This window comes from Pelobates fuscus, chromosome 2, assembly GCF_036172605.1.
Source record: "Pelobates fuscus isolate aPelFus1 chromosome 2, aPelFus1.pri, whole genome shotgun sequence".
Classification (NCBI taxonomy): Eukaryota; Metazoa; Chordata; class Amphibia; order Anura; family Pelobatidae; genus Pelobates; species Pelobates fuscus.
The window spans coordinates 8,526,716-8,545,400 of record NC_086318.1 but is presented as its reverse complement, the minus strand read 5'-3'; the positions used below and the strand labels follow the sequence as shown (position 1 = coordinate 8,545,400).

At 44.9% G+C, this 18,685-nt stretch overlaps 1 protein-coding gene across 1 annotated transcript in view; it reads right to left on the bottom strand.

Annotated features, from left to right (window-relative positions):
* Positions 1 to 16,928, bottom strand: part of LOC134586408 (tyrosine-protein kinase SRK3-like) — an 84,261-nt gene extending 67,333 nt beyond the window's left edge. The window contains exon 1 of the mRNA XM_063441909.1: positions 16,550 to 16,928. Within this exon, the coding sequence (XP_063297979.1) occupies positions 16,550 to 16,902 (353 nt within the window). The 5' untranslated portion in view covers positions 16,903 to 16,928. The remainder of the gene's footprint in view (positions 1 to 16,549) is intronic.
* Between the last annotated feature and the right edge of the window lie 1,757 nt (positions 16,929 to 18,685).

Here is an 18,685-nt window from a genome sequence, read left to right as displayed (position 1 = left end):
TGCTATTTTATGGCTCAGCTGTATTTTTAATTTTTATGTTATTATATGTTATTTCATGTTATTTCCCTATCCACATTTGTTTGCAGGGCACTTGTCCTACACTTACCCCCATTTTACTATGTTTTGCAGCCCTCTAGCCCTTTCCAGGACTTTTTTAGAGGCATTTATGTGCCCAAAAGTTCGGGTCCCCATTAACTTCAATGGGGTTCGGGTTCATGGTCAAGTTCGATCACGAACCCGGACTTTACCAGAATAGATTCTATACACAGCCAGGCACTGCCAGCCCACATACTTTACCAGAATAGATTCTATACACTACCAGGCACTGCCAGCCCACATACTTTACCAGAATAGATTCTATACACTGCCAGGCACTGCCAGCCCACATACTTTACCAGAATAGATTCTATACACTGCCAGGCACTGCCAGTCCACATACTTTACCAGAATAGATTCTATACACTGCCAAGCATTGCCAGCCCACATACTTTACCAGAATAGATTCTATACACTGCCAGACACTGCCAGCCCACATACTTTACCAGAATAGATTTTATACACTGCCAGGCACTGCCAGCCCACATACTTTACCAGAATAGATTCTATACACTGCCAGGAACTGCCAGTCCACATACTTTACCAGAATAGATTCTATACACTGCCAAGCATTGCCAGCCCACATACTTTACCAGAATAGATTCTATACACTGCCAGACACTGCCAGCCCACATACTTTACCAGAATAGATTCTATACACTGCCAGGCACTGCCAGTCCACATACTTTACCAGAATAGATTCTATACACTGCCAAGCATTGCCAGCCCACATACTTTACCAGAATAGATTCTATACACTACCAGGCACTGCCAGCCCACATACTTTACCAGAATAGATTCTATACACTGCCAGGCACTGCCAGCCCACATACTTTACCAGAATAGATTCTATACACTGCCAGGCACTGCCAGTCCAGATACTTTACCAGAATAGATTCTATACTCTGCCAAGCATTGCCAGCCCACATACTTTACCAGAATAGATTCTATACACTGCCAGACACTGCCAGCCCACATACTTTACCAGAATAGATTCTATACACTGCCAGGCACTGCCAGCCCACATACTTTACCAGAATAGATTCTATACACTGCCAGTCCACATACTTTACCAGAATAGATTATATACACTGCCAGGCACTGCCAGCCCACATACTTTACCAGAATAGATTCTATACACTGCCAGGCACTGCCAGTCCACATACTTTACCAGAATAGATTCTATACACTGCCAAGCACTGCCAGCCCACATACTTTACCAGAACAGATTCTATACACTGCCAGGCACTGCCAGCCCACATACTTTACCAGAATAGATTCAATACACTGCCAGGCACTGCCAGCCCACATACTTTACCAGAATAGATTCTATACACAGCCAGGCACTGCCAGCCCACATACTTTACCAGAATAGATTCTATACACTGCCAGGCACTGCCAGCCCACATACTTTACCAGAATAGATTCTATACACTGCCAGGCACTGCCAGCCCACATACTTTACCAGAATAGATTCTATACACTGCCAAGCACTGCCAGCCCACATACTTTACCAGAATAGATTCTATACACTGCCAAGCACTGCCAGCCCACATACTTTACCAGAATAGATTATATACACTGCCAGGCACTGCCAGCCCACATACTTTACCAGAATAGATTCTATACACTGCCAGGCACTGCCAGCCCACATACTTTACCAGAATAGATTATATACACTGCCAAGCACTGCCAGCCCACATACTTTACCAGAATAGATTCTATACACTGACAAGCACTGCCAGCCCACATACTTTACCAGAATAGATTCTATACACTGCCAAGCACTGCCAGCCCACATACTTTACCAGAATAGATTCTATACACTGCCAGGCAATACCAGCCCACATACTTTACCAGAATAGATTCAATACACTGCCAAGCACTGCCAGCCCACATACTTTACCAGAATAGATTCTATACACTGCCAGGCACTGCCAGCCCACATACTTTACCAGAATAGATTCAATACACTGCCAAGCACTGCCAGCCCACATACTTTACCAGAATAGATTCTATACACTGCCAGGCACTGCCAGCCCACATACTTTACCAGAATAGATTCTATACACTGCTAAGCACTGCAAGCCCACATACTTTACCAGAATAGATTCAATACACTGCCAAGCACTGCCAGCCCACATACTTTACCAGAATAGATTCAATACACTGCCAAGCACTGCCAGCCCACATACTTTACCAGAATAGATTCTATACACTGCCAGGCACTGCCAGCCCACATACTTTACCAGAATAGATTCTATACACTGCTAAGCACTGCAAGCCCACATACTTTACCAGAATAGATTCTATACACTGCCAGGCACTGCCAGCCCACATACTTTACCAGAATAGATTCTATACACTGCCAAGCACTGCCAGCCCACATACTTTACCAGAATAGATTCTATACACTGCCAAGCACTACCAGCCCACATACTTTACCAGAATAGATTCAATACACTGTCAAGCACTGCCAGCCCACATACTTTACCAGAATAGATTCTATACACTGCCAGGCACTGCCAGCCCACATACCTTACCAGAATAGATTCAATACACTGCCAAGCACTGCCAGCCCACATACTTTACCAGAATAGATTCAATACACTGCCAAGCACTGCCAGCCCACATACTTTACCAGAATAGATTCTATACACTGCCAGGCACTGCCAGCCCACATACTTTACCAGAATAGATTCTATACACTGCTAAGCACTGCCAGCCCACATACTTTACCAGAATAGATTCTATACACTGCCAGGCACTGCCAGCCCACATACTTTACCAGAATAGATTCTATACACTGCCAGGCACTGCCAGCCCACATACTTTACCAGAATAGATTCTATACACTGCCAAGCACTACCAGCCCACATACTTTACCAGAATAGATTCTATACACTGCCAAGCACTGCCAGACCACGTACTTTACCAGAATAGATTATATACACTGCCAGGCACTGCCAGCCCACATACTTTACCAGAATAGATTCTATACACTGCCAGGCACTGCCAGCCCACATACTTTACCAGAATAGATTCTATACACTGCCAGGCACTGCCAGCCCACATACTTTACCAGAATAGATTCTATACACTGCCAGGCACTGCCAGCCCACATACTTTACCAGAATAGATTATATACACTGCCAGGCACTGCCAGCCCACATACTTTACCAGAATAGATTCTATACACTGCCAGGCACTGCCAGCCCACATACTTTACCAGAATAGATTCTATACACTGCCAGGCACTGCCAGCCCACATACTTTACCAGAATAGATTCTATACACTGCCAGGCACTGCCAGCCCACATACTTTACCAGAATAGATTCTATACACTGCCAGGCACTGCCAGCCCACATACTTTACCAGAATAGATTCTATACACAGCCAGGCACTGCGAGCCCACATACTTTACCAGAATAGATTCTATACACTGCCAGGCACTGCCAGCCCACATACTTTACCAGAATAGATTCTATACACTGCCAGGCACTGCCAACCCTCATACTTTACCAGAATAGATTCTATACACTGCCAGGCACTGCCAGCCCACATACTTTACCAGAATAGATTCTATACACTGCCAGGCACTGCCAGCCCTTATACTTTACCAGAATAGATTCTATACACAGCCAGGCACTGCCAGCCCACATACTTTACCAGAATAGATTCAATACACTGCCAAGCACAGCCAGCCCACATACTTTACCAGAATAGATTCTATACACTGCCAAGCACTGCCAGTCCATATACTTTACCAGAATAGATTAAATACACTGTCAAGCACTGCCAGCCCACATACTTTACCAGAATAGATTCTATACACTGCCAGGCACTGCCAGCCCACATACTTTACCAGAATAGATTCTATACACAGCCAGGCACTGCCAGCCCACATACTTTACCAGAATAGATTCTATACACTGCTAGGCACTGCCAGCCCACATACTTTACCAGAATAGATTCTATACACTGCCAGGCACTGCCAGCCCACATACTTTACCAGAATAGATTCTATACACATCCAAGCACTGCCAGCCCACATACTTTACCAGAATAGATTCTATACTCTGCCAAGCACTGCCAGCCCACATACTTTACCAGAATAGATTCTATACTCTGCCAAGCACTGCCAGCCCACATACTTTACCAGAATAGATTCTATTCTCTGCCAGGCACTGCCAGCCCACATACTTTACCAGAATAGATTCTATACTCTGCCAGGCACTGCCAGCCCACATACTTTACCAGAATAGATTCTATCCACTGCCAAGCACTGCCAGCCCACATACTTTACCAGAATAGATTATATACACTGCCAGGCACTGCCAGCCCACATACTTTACCAAAATAGATTCTATACACTGCCAGGCACTGCCAGCCCACATACTTTACCAGAATAGATTCTATACACTGCAAGGCACTGCCAGCCCTCATACTTTACCAGAATAGATTCTATACACTGCCAGGCACTGCCAGCCCACATACTTTACCAGAATAGATTCTATACACTGCCAGGCACTGCCAGCCCACATACTTTACCAGAATAGATTCTATACACTGCCAGCCCACATACTTTACCAGAATAGATTCTATATACTGCCAAGCACTGCCAGCCCACATACTTTACCAGAATAGATTCTATACACAGCCAAGCTCTGCCAGCCCACACACTTTACCAGAATAGATTCTATACACTGCCAAGCATTGCCAGCCCACATACTTTACCAGAATAGATTATATACACTGCCAGGCACTGCCAGCCCACATACTTTACCAGAATAGATTCTATACACTGCCAGGCACTGCCAGCCCACATACTTTACCAGAATAGATTCTATACACTGCCAGGCACTGCCAGCCCACATACTTTACCAGAATAGATTATATACACTGCCAAGCACTGCCAGCCCACAAACTTTACGAGAATAGATTATATACACTGCCAGGCACTGCCAGCCCACATACTTTACCAGAATAGATTCTATACACTGCCAGGCACTGCCAGCCCATATACTTTACCAGAATAGATTCTATACACTGCCAGGCACTGCCAGCCCACATACGTTACCAGAATAGATTCTATACACTGCCAGGCACTACCAGCCCACATACTTTACCAGAATAGATTATATACACAGCCAAGCACTGCCAGCCCACATACTTTACCAGAATAGATTCTATACACAGCCAGGCACTGCCAGCCCACATACTTTACCAGAATAGATTCTATACACTGCCAGGCACTGCCAGCCCACATACTTTACCAGAATAGATTCTATACACTGCCAAGCACTGCCAGCCCACATACTTTACCAGAATAGATTCTATACACTGCCAGGCACTGCCAGCCCACATACTTTACCAGAATAGATTCTATACACTGCCAGGCACTGCCAGCCCACATACTTTACCAGAATAGATTATATACACTGCCAAGCACTGCCAGTCCTCAAACTTTACCAGAATAGATTCTATACACTGCCAGGCACTGCCAGCCCACATACTTTACCAGAATAGATTCAATACACTGCCAGGCACTGCCAGCCCTCATACTTTACCAGAATAGATTCTATACACTGCCAGGCACTGCCAGCCCACATACTTTACCAGAATAGATTCTATACACTGCCAGGCACTGCCAGCCCACATACTTTACCAGAATAGATTCTATACACTGCCAGGCACTGCCAGCCCACATTCTTTACCAGAATAGATTCTATACACTGCCAGGCACTGCCAGCCCACGTACTTTACCAGAATAGATTATATACACTGCCAAGCACTGCCAGCCCTCATACTTTAACAGAATAGATTATATACACTGCCAGGCACTGCCAGCCCACATACTTTACCAGAATAGATTCTATACACAGCCAGGCACTACCAGCCCACATACTTTACCAGAATAGATTCTATACACTGCCAGGCACTGCCAGCCCACGTACTTTACCAGAATAGATTCTATACACTGCCAAGCACTGCCAGCCCTCATACTTTACCAGAATAGATTCTATACACTGCCAGGCACTGCCAGTCCACATAATTTACCAGAATAGATTCTATACACTGCCAGGCACTGCCAGCCCACATACTTTACCAGAATAGATTCTATACACTGCCAGGCACTGCCAGCCCACATACTTTACCAGAATAGATTCTATACTCTGCCAGGCACTGTCAGCCCACATACTTTACCAGAATAGATTCTATACACTGCCAAGCACTGCCAGCCCACATACTTTACCAGAATATATTCTATATACTGCCAAGCACTGCCAGCCCACATACTTTACCAGAATAGATTCTATACACTGCCAGGCACTACCAGCCCACATACTTTACCAGAATAGATTCTATACACTGCCAAGCACTGCCAGACCACATACTTTACCAGAATAGATTCTATACACTGCCAGGCACTGCCAGCCCACATACATTACCAGAATAGATTCTATACACTGCCAGGCACTGCCAGCCCACATACTTTACCAGAATAGATTCTATACACTGCCAGGCACTGCCAGCCCACATACTTTACCAGAATAGATTCTATACACTGCCAGGCACTGCCAGCCCACATACTTTACCAGAATAGATTCTATACACTGCCAGGCACTGCCAGCCCACATACTTTACCAGAATAGATTCTATACACTGCCAGGCACTGCCAGCCCACATACTTTACCAGAATAGATTCTATACACTGCCAGGCACTGCCAGCCCACATTCTTTACCAGAATAGATTCTATACACTGCCAGGCACTGCCAGCCCACGTACTTTACCAGAATAGATTATATACACTGCCAAGCACTGCCAGCCCTCACACTTTAACAGAATAGATTATATACACTGCCAGGCACTGCCAGCCCACATACTTTACCAGAATAGATTCTATACACAGCCAGGCACTACCAGCCCACATACTTTACCAGAATAGATTCTATACACTGCCAGGCACTGCCAGCCCACATACTTTACCAGAATAGATTCTATACACTGCCAGGCACTGCCAGCCCACATACTTTACCAGAATAGATTCTATACACTGCCAGGCACTGCCAGCCCACATACTTTACCAGAATAGATTCTATACACTGCCAAGCACTGCCAGCCCACATACGTTACCAGAATAGATTCTATATACTGCCAAGCACTGCCAGCCCACATACTTTACCAGAATAGATTCTATACACAGCCAAGCACTGCCAGCCCACACACTTTACCAGAATAGATTCTATACACTGCCAAGCACTGCCAGCCCACATACTTTACCAGAATAGATTATATACACTGCCAGGCACTGCCAGCCCACATACTTTACCAGAATAGATTCTATACACTGGCAGGCACTGCCAGCCCACATACTTTACCAGAATAGATTCTATACACCTCCAGGCACTGCCAGCCCACATACTTTACCAGAATAGATTCTATACACTGCCAGCCCACATACTTTACCAGAATAGATTCTATATACTGCCAAGCACTGCCAGCCCACATACTTTACCAGAATAGATTCTATACACTGCCAGGCACTGCCAGCCCACATACTTTACCAGAATAGATTCTATACACTGCCAGGCACTGCCAGCCCACATACTTTACCAGAATAGATTCTATACACTGCCAGGCACTGCCAGCCCACATTCTTTACCAGAATAGATTCTATACACTGCCAGGCACTGCCAGCCCACGTACTTTACCAGAATAGATTATATACACTGCCAAGCACTGCCAGCCCTCACACTTTAACAGAATAGATTATATACACTGCCAGGCACTGCCAGCCCACATACTTTACCAGAATAGATTCTATACACAGCCAGGCACTACCAGCCCACATACTTTACCAGAATAGATTCTATACACTGCCAGGCACTGCCAGCCCACATACTTTACCAGAATAGATTCTATACACTGCCAGGCACTGCCAGCCCACATACTTTACCAGAATAGATTCTATACACTGCCAGGCACTGCCAGCCCACATACTTTACCAGAATAGATTCTATACACTGCCAAGCACTGCCAGCCCACATACGTTACCAGAATAGATTCTATATACTGCCAAGCACTGCCAGCCCACATACTTTACCAGAATAGATTCTATACACAGCCAAGCACTGCCAGCCCACACACTTTACCAGAATAGATTCTATACACTGCCAAGCACTGCCAGCCCACATACTTTACCAGAATAGATTATATACACTGCCAGGCACTGCCAGCCCACATACTTTACCAGAATAGATTCTATACACTGGCAGGCACTGCCAGCCCACATACTTTACCAGAATAGATTCTATACACTGCCAGGCACTGCCAGCCCACATACTTTACCAGAATAGATTCTATACACTGCCAGCCCACATACTTTACCAGAATAGATTCTATATACTGCCAAGCACTGCCAGCCCACATACTTTACCAGAATAGATTCTATACACAGCCAAGCTCTGCCAGCCCACACACTTTACCAGAATAGATTCTATACACTGCCAAGCACTGCCAGCCCACATACTTTACCAGAATAGATTCTATACACTGCCAGGCACTGCCAGCCCACGTACTTTACCAGAATAGATTATATACACTGCCAAGCACTGCCAGCCCTCATACTTTACCAGAATAGATTCTATACACTGCCAGGCACTGCCAGTCCACATAATTTACCAGAATAGATTCTATACACTGCCAGGCACTGCCAGCCCACATACTTTACCAGAATAGATTCTATACACTGCCAGGCACTGCCAGCCCACATACTTTACCAGAATAGATTCTATACTCTGCCAGGCACTGTCAGCCCACATACTTTACCAGAATAGATTCTATACACTGCCAAGCACTGCCAGCCCACATACTTTACCAGAATATATTCTATATACTGCCAAGCACTGCCAGCCCACATACTTTACCAGAATAGATTCTATACACTGCCAGGCACTACCAGCCCACATACTTTACCAGAATAGATTCTATACACTGCCAAGCACTGCCAGACCACATACTTTACCAGAATAGATTCTATACACTGCCAGGCACTGCCAGCCCACATACATTACCAGAATAGATTCTATACACTGCCAGGCACTGCCAGCCCACATACTTTACCAGAATAGATTCTATACACTGCCAGGCACTGCCAGCCCACATACTTTACCAGAATAGATTCTATACACTGCCAGGCACTGCCAGCCCACATACTTTACCAGAATAGATTCTATACACTGCCAGGCACTGCCAGCCCACATACTTTACCAGAATAGATTCTATACACTGCCAGGCACTGCCAGCCCACATACTTTACCAGAATAGATTCTATACACTGCCAGGCACTGCCAGCCCACATTCTTTACCAGAATAGATTGTATACACTGCCAGGCACTGCCAGCCCACGTACTTTACCAGAATAGATTATATACACTGCCAAGCACTGCCAGCCCTCATACTTTAACAGAATAGATTATATACACTGCCAGGCACTGCCAGCCCACATACTTTACCAGAATAGATTCTATACACAGCCAGGCACTACCAGCCCACATACTTTACCAGAATAGATTCTATACACTGCCAGGCACTGCCAGCCCACATACTTTACCAGAATAGATTCTATACACTGCCAGGCACTGCCAGCCCACATACTTTACCAGAATAGATTCTATACACTGCCAGGCACTGCCAGCCCACATACTTTACCAGAATAGATTCTATACACTGCCAAGCACTGCCAGCCCACATACTTTACCAGAATAGATTCTATATACTGCCAAGCACTGCCAGCCCACATACTTTACCAGAATAGATTCTATACACAGCCAAGCACTGCCAGCCCACACACTTTACCAGAATAGATTCTATACACTGCCAAGCACTGCCAGCCCACATACTTTACCAGAATAGATTATATACACTGCCAGGCACTGCCAGCCCACATACTTTACCAGAATAGATTCTATACACTGGCAGGCACTGCCAGCCCACATACTTTACCAGAATAGATTCTATACACTGCCAGGCACTGCCAGGCACTGCCAGCCCACATACTTTACCAGAATAGATTCTATACACTGCCAGCCCACATACTTTACCAGAATAGATTCTATATACTGCCAAGCACTGCCAGCCCACATACTTTACCAGAATAGATTCTATACACAGCCAAGCTCTGCCAGCCCACACACTTTACCAGAATAGATTCTATACACTGCCAAGCACTGCCAGCCCACATACTTTACCAGAATAGATTATATACACTGCCAGGCACTGCCAGCCCACATACTTTACCAGAATAGATTCTATACACTGCCAGGCACTGCCAGCCCACATACTTTACCAGAATAGATTCTATACACTGCCAGGCACTGCCAGCCCACATACTTTACCAGAATAGATTCTATACACTGCCAGGCACTGCCAGCCCACATACTTTACCAGAATAGATTCTATACACTGCCAGCCCACATACTTTACCAGAATAGATTCTATATACTGCCAAGCACTGCCAGCCCACATACTTTACCAGAATAGATTCTATACACAGCCAAGCTCTGCCAGCCCACACACTTTACCAGAATAGATTCTATACACTGCCAAGCACTGCCAGCCCACATACTTTACCAGAATAGATTATATACACTGCCAGGCACTGCCAGCCCACATACTTTACCAGAATAGATTCTATACACTGCCAGGCACTGCCAGTCCACATAATTTACCAGAATAGATTCTATACACTGCCAGGCACTGCCAGCCCACATACTTTACCAGAATAGATTCTATACACTGCCAGGCACTGCCAGCCCACATACTTTACCAGAATAGATTCTATACTCTGCCAGGCACTGTCAGCCCACATACTTTACCAGAATAGATTCTATACACTGCCAAGCACTGCCAGCCCACATACTTTACCAGAATATATTCTATATACTGCCAAGCACTGCCAGCCCACATACTTTACCAGAATAGATTCTATACACTGCCAGGCACTACCAGCCCACATACTTTACCAGAATAGATTCTATACACTGCCAAGCACTGCCAGACCACATACTTTACCAGAATAGATTCTATACACTGCCAGGCACTGCCAGCCCACATACTTTACCAGAATAGATTCTATACACTGCCAGGCACTGCCAGCCCACATACTTTACCAGAATAGATTGTATACACTGCCAGGCACTGCCAGCCCACATACTTTACCAGAATAGATTCTATACACTGCCAGGCACTGCCAGCCCACATACTTTACCAGAATAGATTCTATACACTGCCAGGCACTGCCAGCCCACATACTTTACCAGAATAGATTCTATACACTGCCAGGCACTGCCAGCCCACATACTTTACCAGAATAGATTCTATACACTGCCAGGCACTGCCAGCCCACATTCTTTACCAGAATAGATTCTATACACTGCCAGGCACTGCCAGCCCACGTACTTTACCAGAATAGATTATATACACTGCCAAGCACTGCCAGCCCTCATACTTTAACAGAATAGATTATATACACTGCCAGGCACTGCCAGCCCACATACTTTACCAGAATAGATTCTATACACTGCCAGGCACTGCCAGCCCACATACATTACCAGAATAGATTCTATACACTGCCAGGCACTGCCAGCCCACATACTTTACCAGAATAGATTCTATACACTGCCAGGCACTGCCAGCCCACATACTTTACCAGAATAGATTCTATACACTGCCAGGCACTGCCAGCCCACATACTTTACCAGAATAGATTCTATACACTGCCAGGCACTGCCAGCCCACATACTTTACCAGAATAGATTCTATACACTGCCAGGCACTGCCAGCCCACATACTTTACCAGAATAGGTTCTATACACTGCCAGGCACTGCCAGCCCACATTCTTTACCAGAATAGATTCTATACACTGCCAGGCACTGCCAGCCCACGTACTTTACCAGAATAGATTATATACACTGCCAAGCACTGCCAGCCCACATACTTTAACAGAATAGATTATATACACTGCCAGGCACTGCCAGCCCACATACTTTACCAGAATAGATTCTATACACAGCCAGGCACTACCAGCCCACATACTTTACCAGAATAGATTCTATACACTGCCAGGCACTGCCAGCCCACATACTTTACCAGAATAGATTCTATACACTGCCAGGCACTGCCAGCCCACATACTTTACCAGAATAGATTCTATACACTGCCAGCCCACATACTTTACCAGAATAGATTCTATACACTGCCAAGCACTGCCAGCCCACATACTTTACCAGAATAGATTCTATATACTGCCAAGCACTGCCAGCCCACATACTTTACCAGAATAGATTCTATACACAGCCAAGCACTGCCAGCCCACACACTTTACCAGAATAGATTCTATACACTGCCAAGCACTGCCAGCCCACATACTTTACCAGAATAGATTATATACACTGCCAGGCACTGCCAGCCCACATACTTTACCAGAATAGATTCTATACACTGGCAGGCACTGCCAGCCCACATACTTTACCAGAATAGATTCTATACACTGCCAGGCACTGCCAGCCCACATACTTTACCAGAATAGATTCTATACACTGCCAGCCCACATACTTTACCAGAATAGATTCTATATACTGCCAAGCACTGCCAGCCCACATACTTTACCAGAATAGATTCTATACACAGCCAAGCTCTGCCAGCCCACACACTTTACCAGAATAGATTCTATACACTGCCAGGCACTGCCAGCCCACATACTTTACCAGAATAGATTCTATACACTGCCAGGCACTGCCAGCCCACATACTTTACCAGAATAGATTCTATACACTGCCAGGCACTGCCAGCCCACATACTTTACCAGAATAGATTATATACACTGCCAAGCACTGCCAGCCCACAAACTTTACGAGAATAGATTATATACACTGCCAGCCCACATACTTTACCAGAATAGATTCTATACACTGCCAGGCACTGCCAGCCCATATACTTTACCAGAATAGATTCTATACACTGCCAGGCACTGCCAGCCCACATACGTTACCAGAATAGATTCTATACACTGCCAGGCACTACCAGCCCACATACTTTACCAGAATAGATTATATACACAGCCAAGCACTGCCAGCCCACATTCTTTACCAGAATAGATTCTATACACAGCCAGGCACTGCCAGCTCACATACTTTACCAGAATAGATTCTATACACTGCCAGGCACTGCCAGCCCACATACTTTACCAGAATAGATTCTATACACTGCCAAGCACTGCCAGCCCACATACTTTACCAGAATAGATTCTATACACTGCCAGGCACTGCCAGCCCACGTACTTTACCAGAATAGATTCTATACACTGCCAGGCACTGCCAGCCCACATACTTTACCAGAATAGATTATATACACTGCCAAGCACTGCCAGCCCTCAAACTTTACCAGAATAGATTCTATACACTGCCAGGCACTGCCAGCCCACATACTTTACCAGAATAGATTCAATACACTGCCAGGCACTGCCAGCCCTCATACTTTACCAGAATAGATTCTATACACTGCCAGGCACTGCCAGCCCACATACTTTACCAGAATAGATTCTATACACTGCCAGGCACTGCCAGCCCACATACTTTACCAGAATAGATTCTATACACTGCCAGGCACTGCCAGCCCACATTCTTTACCAGAATAGATTCTATACACTGCCAGGCACTGCCAGCCCACGTACTTTACCAGAATAGATTATATACACTGCCAAGCACTGCCAGCCCTCATACTTTAACAGAATAGATTATATACACTGCCAGGCACTGCCAGCCCACATACTTTACCAGAATAGATTCTATACACAGCCAGGCACTACCAGCCCACATACTTTACCAGAATAGATTCTATACACTGCCAGGCACTGCCAGCCCACGTACTTTACCAGAATAGATTATATACACTGCCAAGCACTGCCAGCCCTCATACTTTACCAGAATAGATTCTATACACTGCCAGGCACTGCCAGTCCACATAATTTACCAGAATAGATTCTATACACTGCCAGGCACTGCCAGCCCACATACTTTACCAGAATAGATTCTATACACTGCCAGGCACTGCCAGCCCACATACTTTACCAGAATAGATTCTATACTCTGCCAGGCACTGTCAGCCCACATACTTTACCAGAATAGATTCTATACACTGCCAAGCACTGCCAGCCCACATACTTTACCAGAATAGATTCTATATACTGCCAAGCACTGCCAGCCCACATACTTTACCAGAATAGATTCTATACACTGCCAGGCACTACCAGCCCACATACTTTACCAGAATAGATTCTATACACTGCCAAGCACTGCCAGACCACATACTTTACCAGAATAGATTCTATACACTGCCAGGCACTGCCAGCCCACATACATTACCAGAATAGATTCTATACACTGCCAGGCACTGCCAGCCCACATACTTTACCAGAATAGATTGTATACACTGCCAGGCACTGCCAGCCCACATACTTTACCAGAATAGATTCTATACACTGCCAGGCACTGCCAGCCCACATACTTTACCAGAATAGATTCTATACACTGCCAGGCACTGCCAGCCCACATACTTTACCAGAATAGATTCTATACACTGCCAGGCACTGCCAGCCCACATACTTTACCAGAATAGATTCTATACACTGCCAGGCACTGCCAGCCCACATTCTTTACCAGAATAGATTCTATACACTGCCAGGCACTGCCAGCCCACGTACTTTACCAGAATAGATTATATACACTGCCAAGCACTGCCAGCCCTCATACTTTAACAGAATAGATTATATACACTGCCAGGCACTGCCAGCCCACATACTTTACCAGAATAGATTCTATACACAGCCAGGCACTACCAGCCCACACACTTTACCAGAATAGATTCTATACACTGCCAGGCACTGCCAGCCCACATACTTTACCAGAATAGATTCTATACACTGCCAGGCACTGCCAGCCCACATACTTTACCAGAATAGATTCTATACACTGCCAGGCACTGCCAGCCCACATACTTTACCAGAATAGATTCTATACACTGCCAAGCACTGCCAGCCCACATACTTTACCAGAATAGATTCTATATACTGCCAAGCACTGCCAGCCCACATACTTTACCAGAATAGATTCTATACACAGCCAAGCACTGCCAGCCCACACACTTTACCAGAATAGATTCTATACACTGCCAAGCACTGCCAGCCCACATACTTTACCAGAATAGATTATATACACTGCCAGGCACTGCCAGCCCACATACTTTACCTGAATAGATTCTATACACTGCCAGGCACTGCCAGCCCACATACTTTACCAGAATAGATTCTATACACTGCCAGCCCACATACTTTACCAGAATAGATTCTATACACTGCCAGGCACTGCCAGCCCTCATACTTTACCAGAATAGATTCTATACACTGCCAGCCCACATACTTTACCAGAATAGATTCTATACACTGCCAGGCACTGCCAGCCCACATACTTTACCAGAATAGATTCTATACACTGCCAGGCACTGCCAGCCCACATACTTTACCAGAATAGATTATATACACTGCCAAGCACTGCCAGCCCACATACTTTACGAGAATAGATTATATACACTGCCAGGCACTGCCAGCCCACATACTTTACCAGAATAGATTCTATACACTGCCAGGCACTGCCAGCCCATATACTTTACCAGAATAGATTCTATACACTGCCAGGCACTGCCAGCCCACATACCGTACTTTACCAGAATAGATTCTATACACTGCCAGGCACTACCAGCCCACATACTTTACCAGAATAGATTATATACACAGCCAAGCACTGCCAGCCCACATACTTTACCAGAATATATTCTATACACAGCCAGGCACTGCCAGCCCACATACTTTACCAGAATAGATTCTATTCACTGCCAGGCACTGCCAGCCCACATACTTTACCAGAATAGATTCTATACACTGCCAGGCACTGCCAGCCCACATACTTTACCAGAATAGATTCTATACACTGCCAGGCACTGCCAGCCCACATACTTTACCAGAATAGATTCTATACACTGCCAGGCACTGCCAGCCCACATACTTTACCAGAATAGATTGTATAAATGTATATCCATAAATTATAATTTTACAGTAAGAGAATGTTATTATTTAACATTGTCCTCTCACTATGTTGGACTAAAACTCCCACAATGCTCTGCATCTGTTTGGGTAGCAGGTAAAGCTGGTAGTTTACGTCTTGCAACACTGCATTTCAATCTCAATGCTTCAGCGTTTTAAATCAGGCACTGAAAGCAACATTTTGAGGGGTGTGGGACAGACACATTAGGAACTAATAAAGCCTATGCTAAGATTTGCTGAGGTTCAACTGTCTGGTATTTACTGAATTTAAACCAAACCCTTTGTACTCACTCTTCAGCTTCCAGACTGCCCACGTCTGCTAGGTAGCTTTGGTGGATATATCCTGTTTCGACCTGTCCTCCATCGGTGGTCTTCTTGGCGTAGACCCATTCACCGCGGTGTTCTATCACCTCTACTTTCTCTCCTTTGCTCACCTCCAGGTCTTTGGATGAGCGAGCCTTGTAACTATATGTGGATACTTTGGCTGCTCTGGTTAGCCCTTTTCCTACAGATGTTCTCCCGGAGTTCAATTTGTTGCCCAGATTAAGGATATTTTCAGAATTTGACTGTTGTGGAGGTTGCGTGTTAAGGGGCACATAAGGTCTAACATGACCTGTATCTCCATCATCAGTGACATCCCCCATGTTGCTGAAACCATTGTTATCGATTCCATTGGTGGTATTCGGTGGTCGGAATGTTGAAAATGATCGTTTATGATCTTCTGGGACATCAGATCTGAACACATTTTCTGGGATTGCTGGTGCGGGGGATATAAAGCCAATGGGTGTCGGATTAGTCTGGTAGCAGCATGAACATGGACAGCAGGAGCAGTAAGCCCTGCACAGCCGGAGCCCCATGGCCTCTGTCCTACGAGATCTGCAGCTCTGACTAGGAGGAAGTTCTGCAAAAAGCTACCTGGGGAAGGAGGGACGTGAAGTGACACTTGTAGAAGCCAGAATGACAAGCTGAGATTTACTTCCTCATACTTAGAAAGAGCTAAACAGTGTGTCCTGCAGGTTCGTCTATTATCTCACCCTGGGCAGACACACCCGGCTCAGGCAGCGACTGTATGGAAACGTCTGTAATATGCACTCAAGCTCTCCTCTACCTGCTGTTCGTAATGTCGAGTCTTCCTCGAATTTTATAAAAACAATAAAACCTCAAAGACAGAGCGCACAGTATTAGTAATTTATCTAAATAAATGTTCAATAATAAACATTTCTTATGCTTTATCTCTTCTTTTTCCTCATTCCAGTGTCCGATAAATTCAATCTCACTTCCTGAACTGAAGCTTTATTTGGATCATCTGCGCAAGAATCTCAACCATTTGTACACCTTGGAAGCAAAAATAAAGGTTTCACGAGACACACAGGACTCGACCTACTGTGATGTGTTAGAATAACAGGCACGCTCAGGACAAACCTGTAACAGAACCTCTTACAATGGTAACCCGAGCCGTCATCATTGGAATCTGCCCAACAATGCAACATGTAACCAATAACAATGATTATTATCTTCATGTATTTATTATGTCTTCTCTTTTCTCTTTTCTTTTTTTTATTCTTATTTTTAACTTTTAATTTTCATGTTAGTTTTTGTTACTTTCTGCCCATCTGTTTAGATTACTGGTCCTTTTCTTTTTTTTAATGTTCAAAATCACACTAAAACATGCCTTTATGTTAGCTAAAGACAGTCTATTCATCCTACAAATACAGAAACATAAATCCATCAGTTAGACTCCCACTACTCCTGGGCAGCAGCAATGACCATAGCCCAAATCAGCCCCTAATACATACAATAAAAACCAAAAAAAGTTACCTGCGCTCTCTCCTTAATCCCTATGTATATTTAAACAAATGGAGGTCATTTAGTTTCTCCAATAGCTATTGGAGGGAATGCCCACGTGCCAACGTCAAGGCAGTCCCCCCTAAGCGGGTCCTAACACTGACCCTTCAGCCTGCTTCCTTGAGCTTCTGGAAAAACATCTCTAATGAGACAGAGAGGGGTATTTTTTATATACACGCCTATATACTTATTAACCCTTAATAGGGAACACATTATATGGGCGGCAGCATTGTAACCAGGCTGTGTGATACAAAAAGTGAATACAAATACAAAAAGATAAGTCCTGCGCTCACTCCCATCACTCCTGGGAGGCAGCGACAACCACAGTACACATCAGCTCCAATACATACAGTAAAAACCAAAGAAAAAAGTTACCTGCCCACTATCCCAAATCCCTGTACATATTTACATAAATGGATGTTACTTAGTGTCACTCCAATGGCCATTGGATATACGCTCACCTGCCACATCAAGGCAAATCTCACCTCGCTTCTTTCAGCTTCAGGTAAAACAAATCTCTAATGAGACACTCAGCCAATGTTACAATGCTGCCCACCCCATGTGTTCCCTATTTGCAGGGGT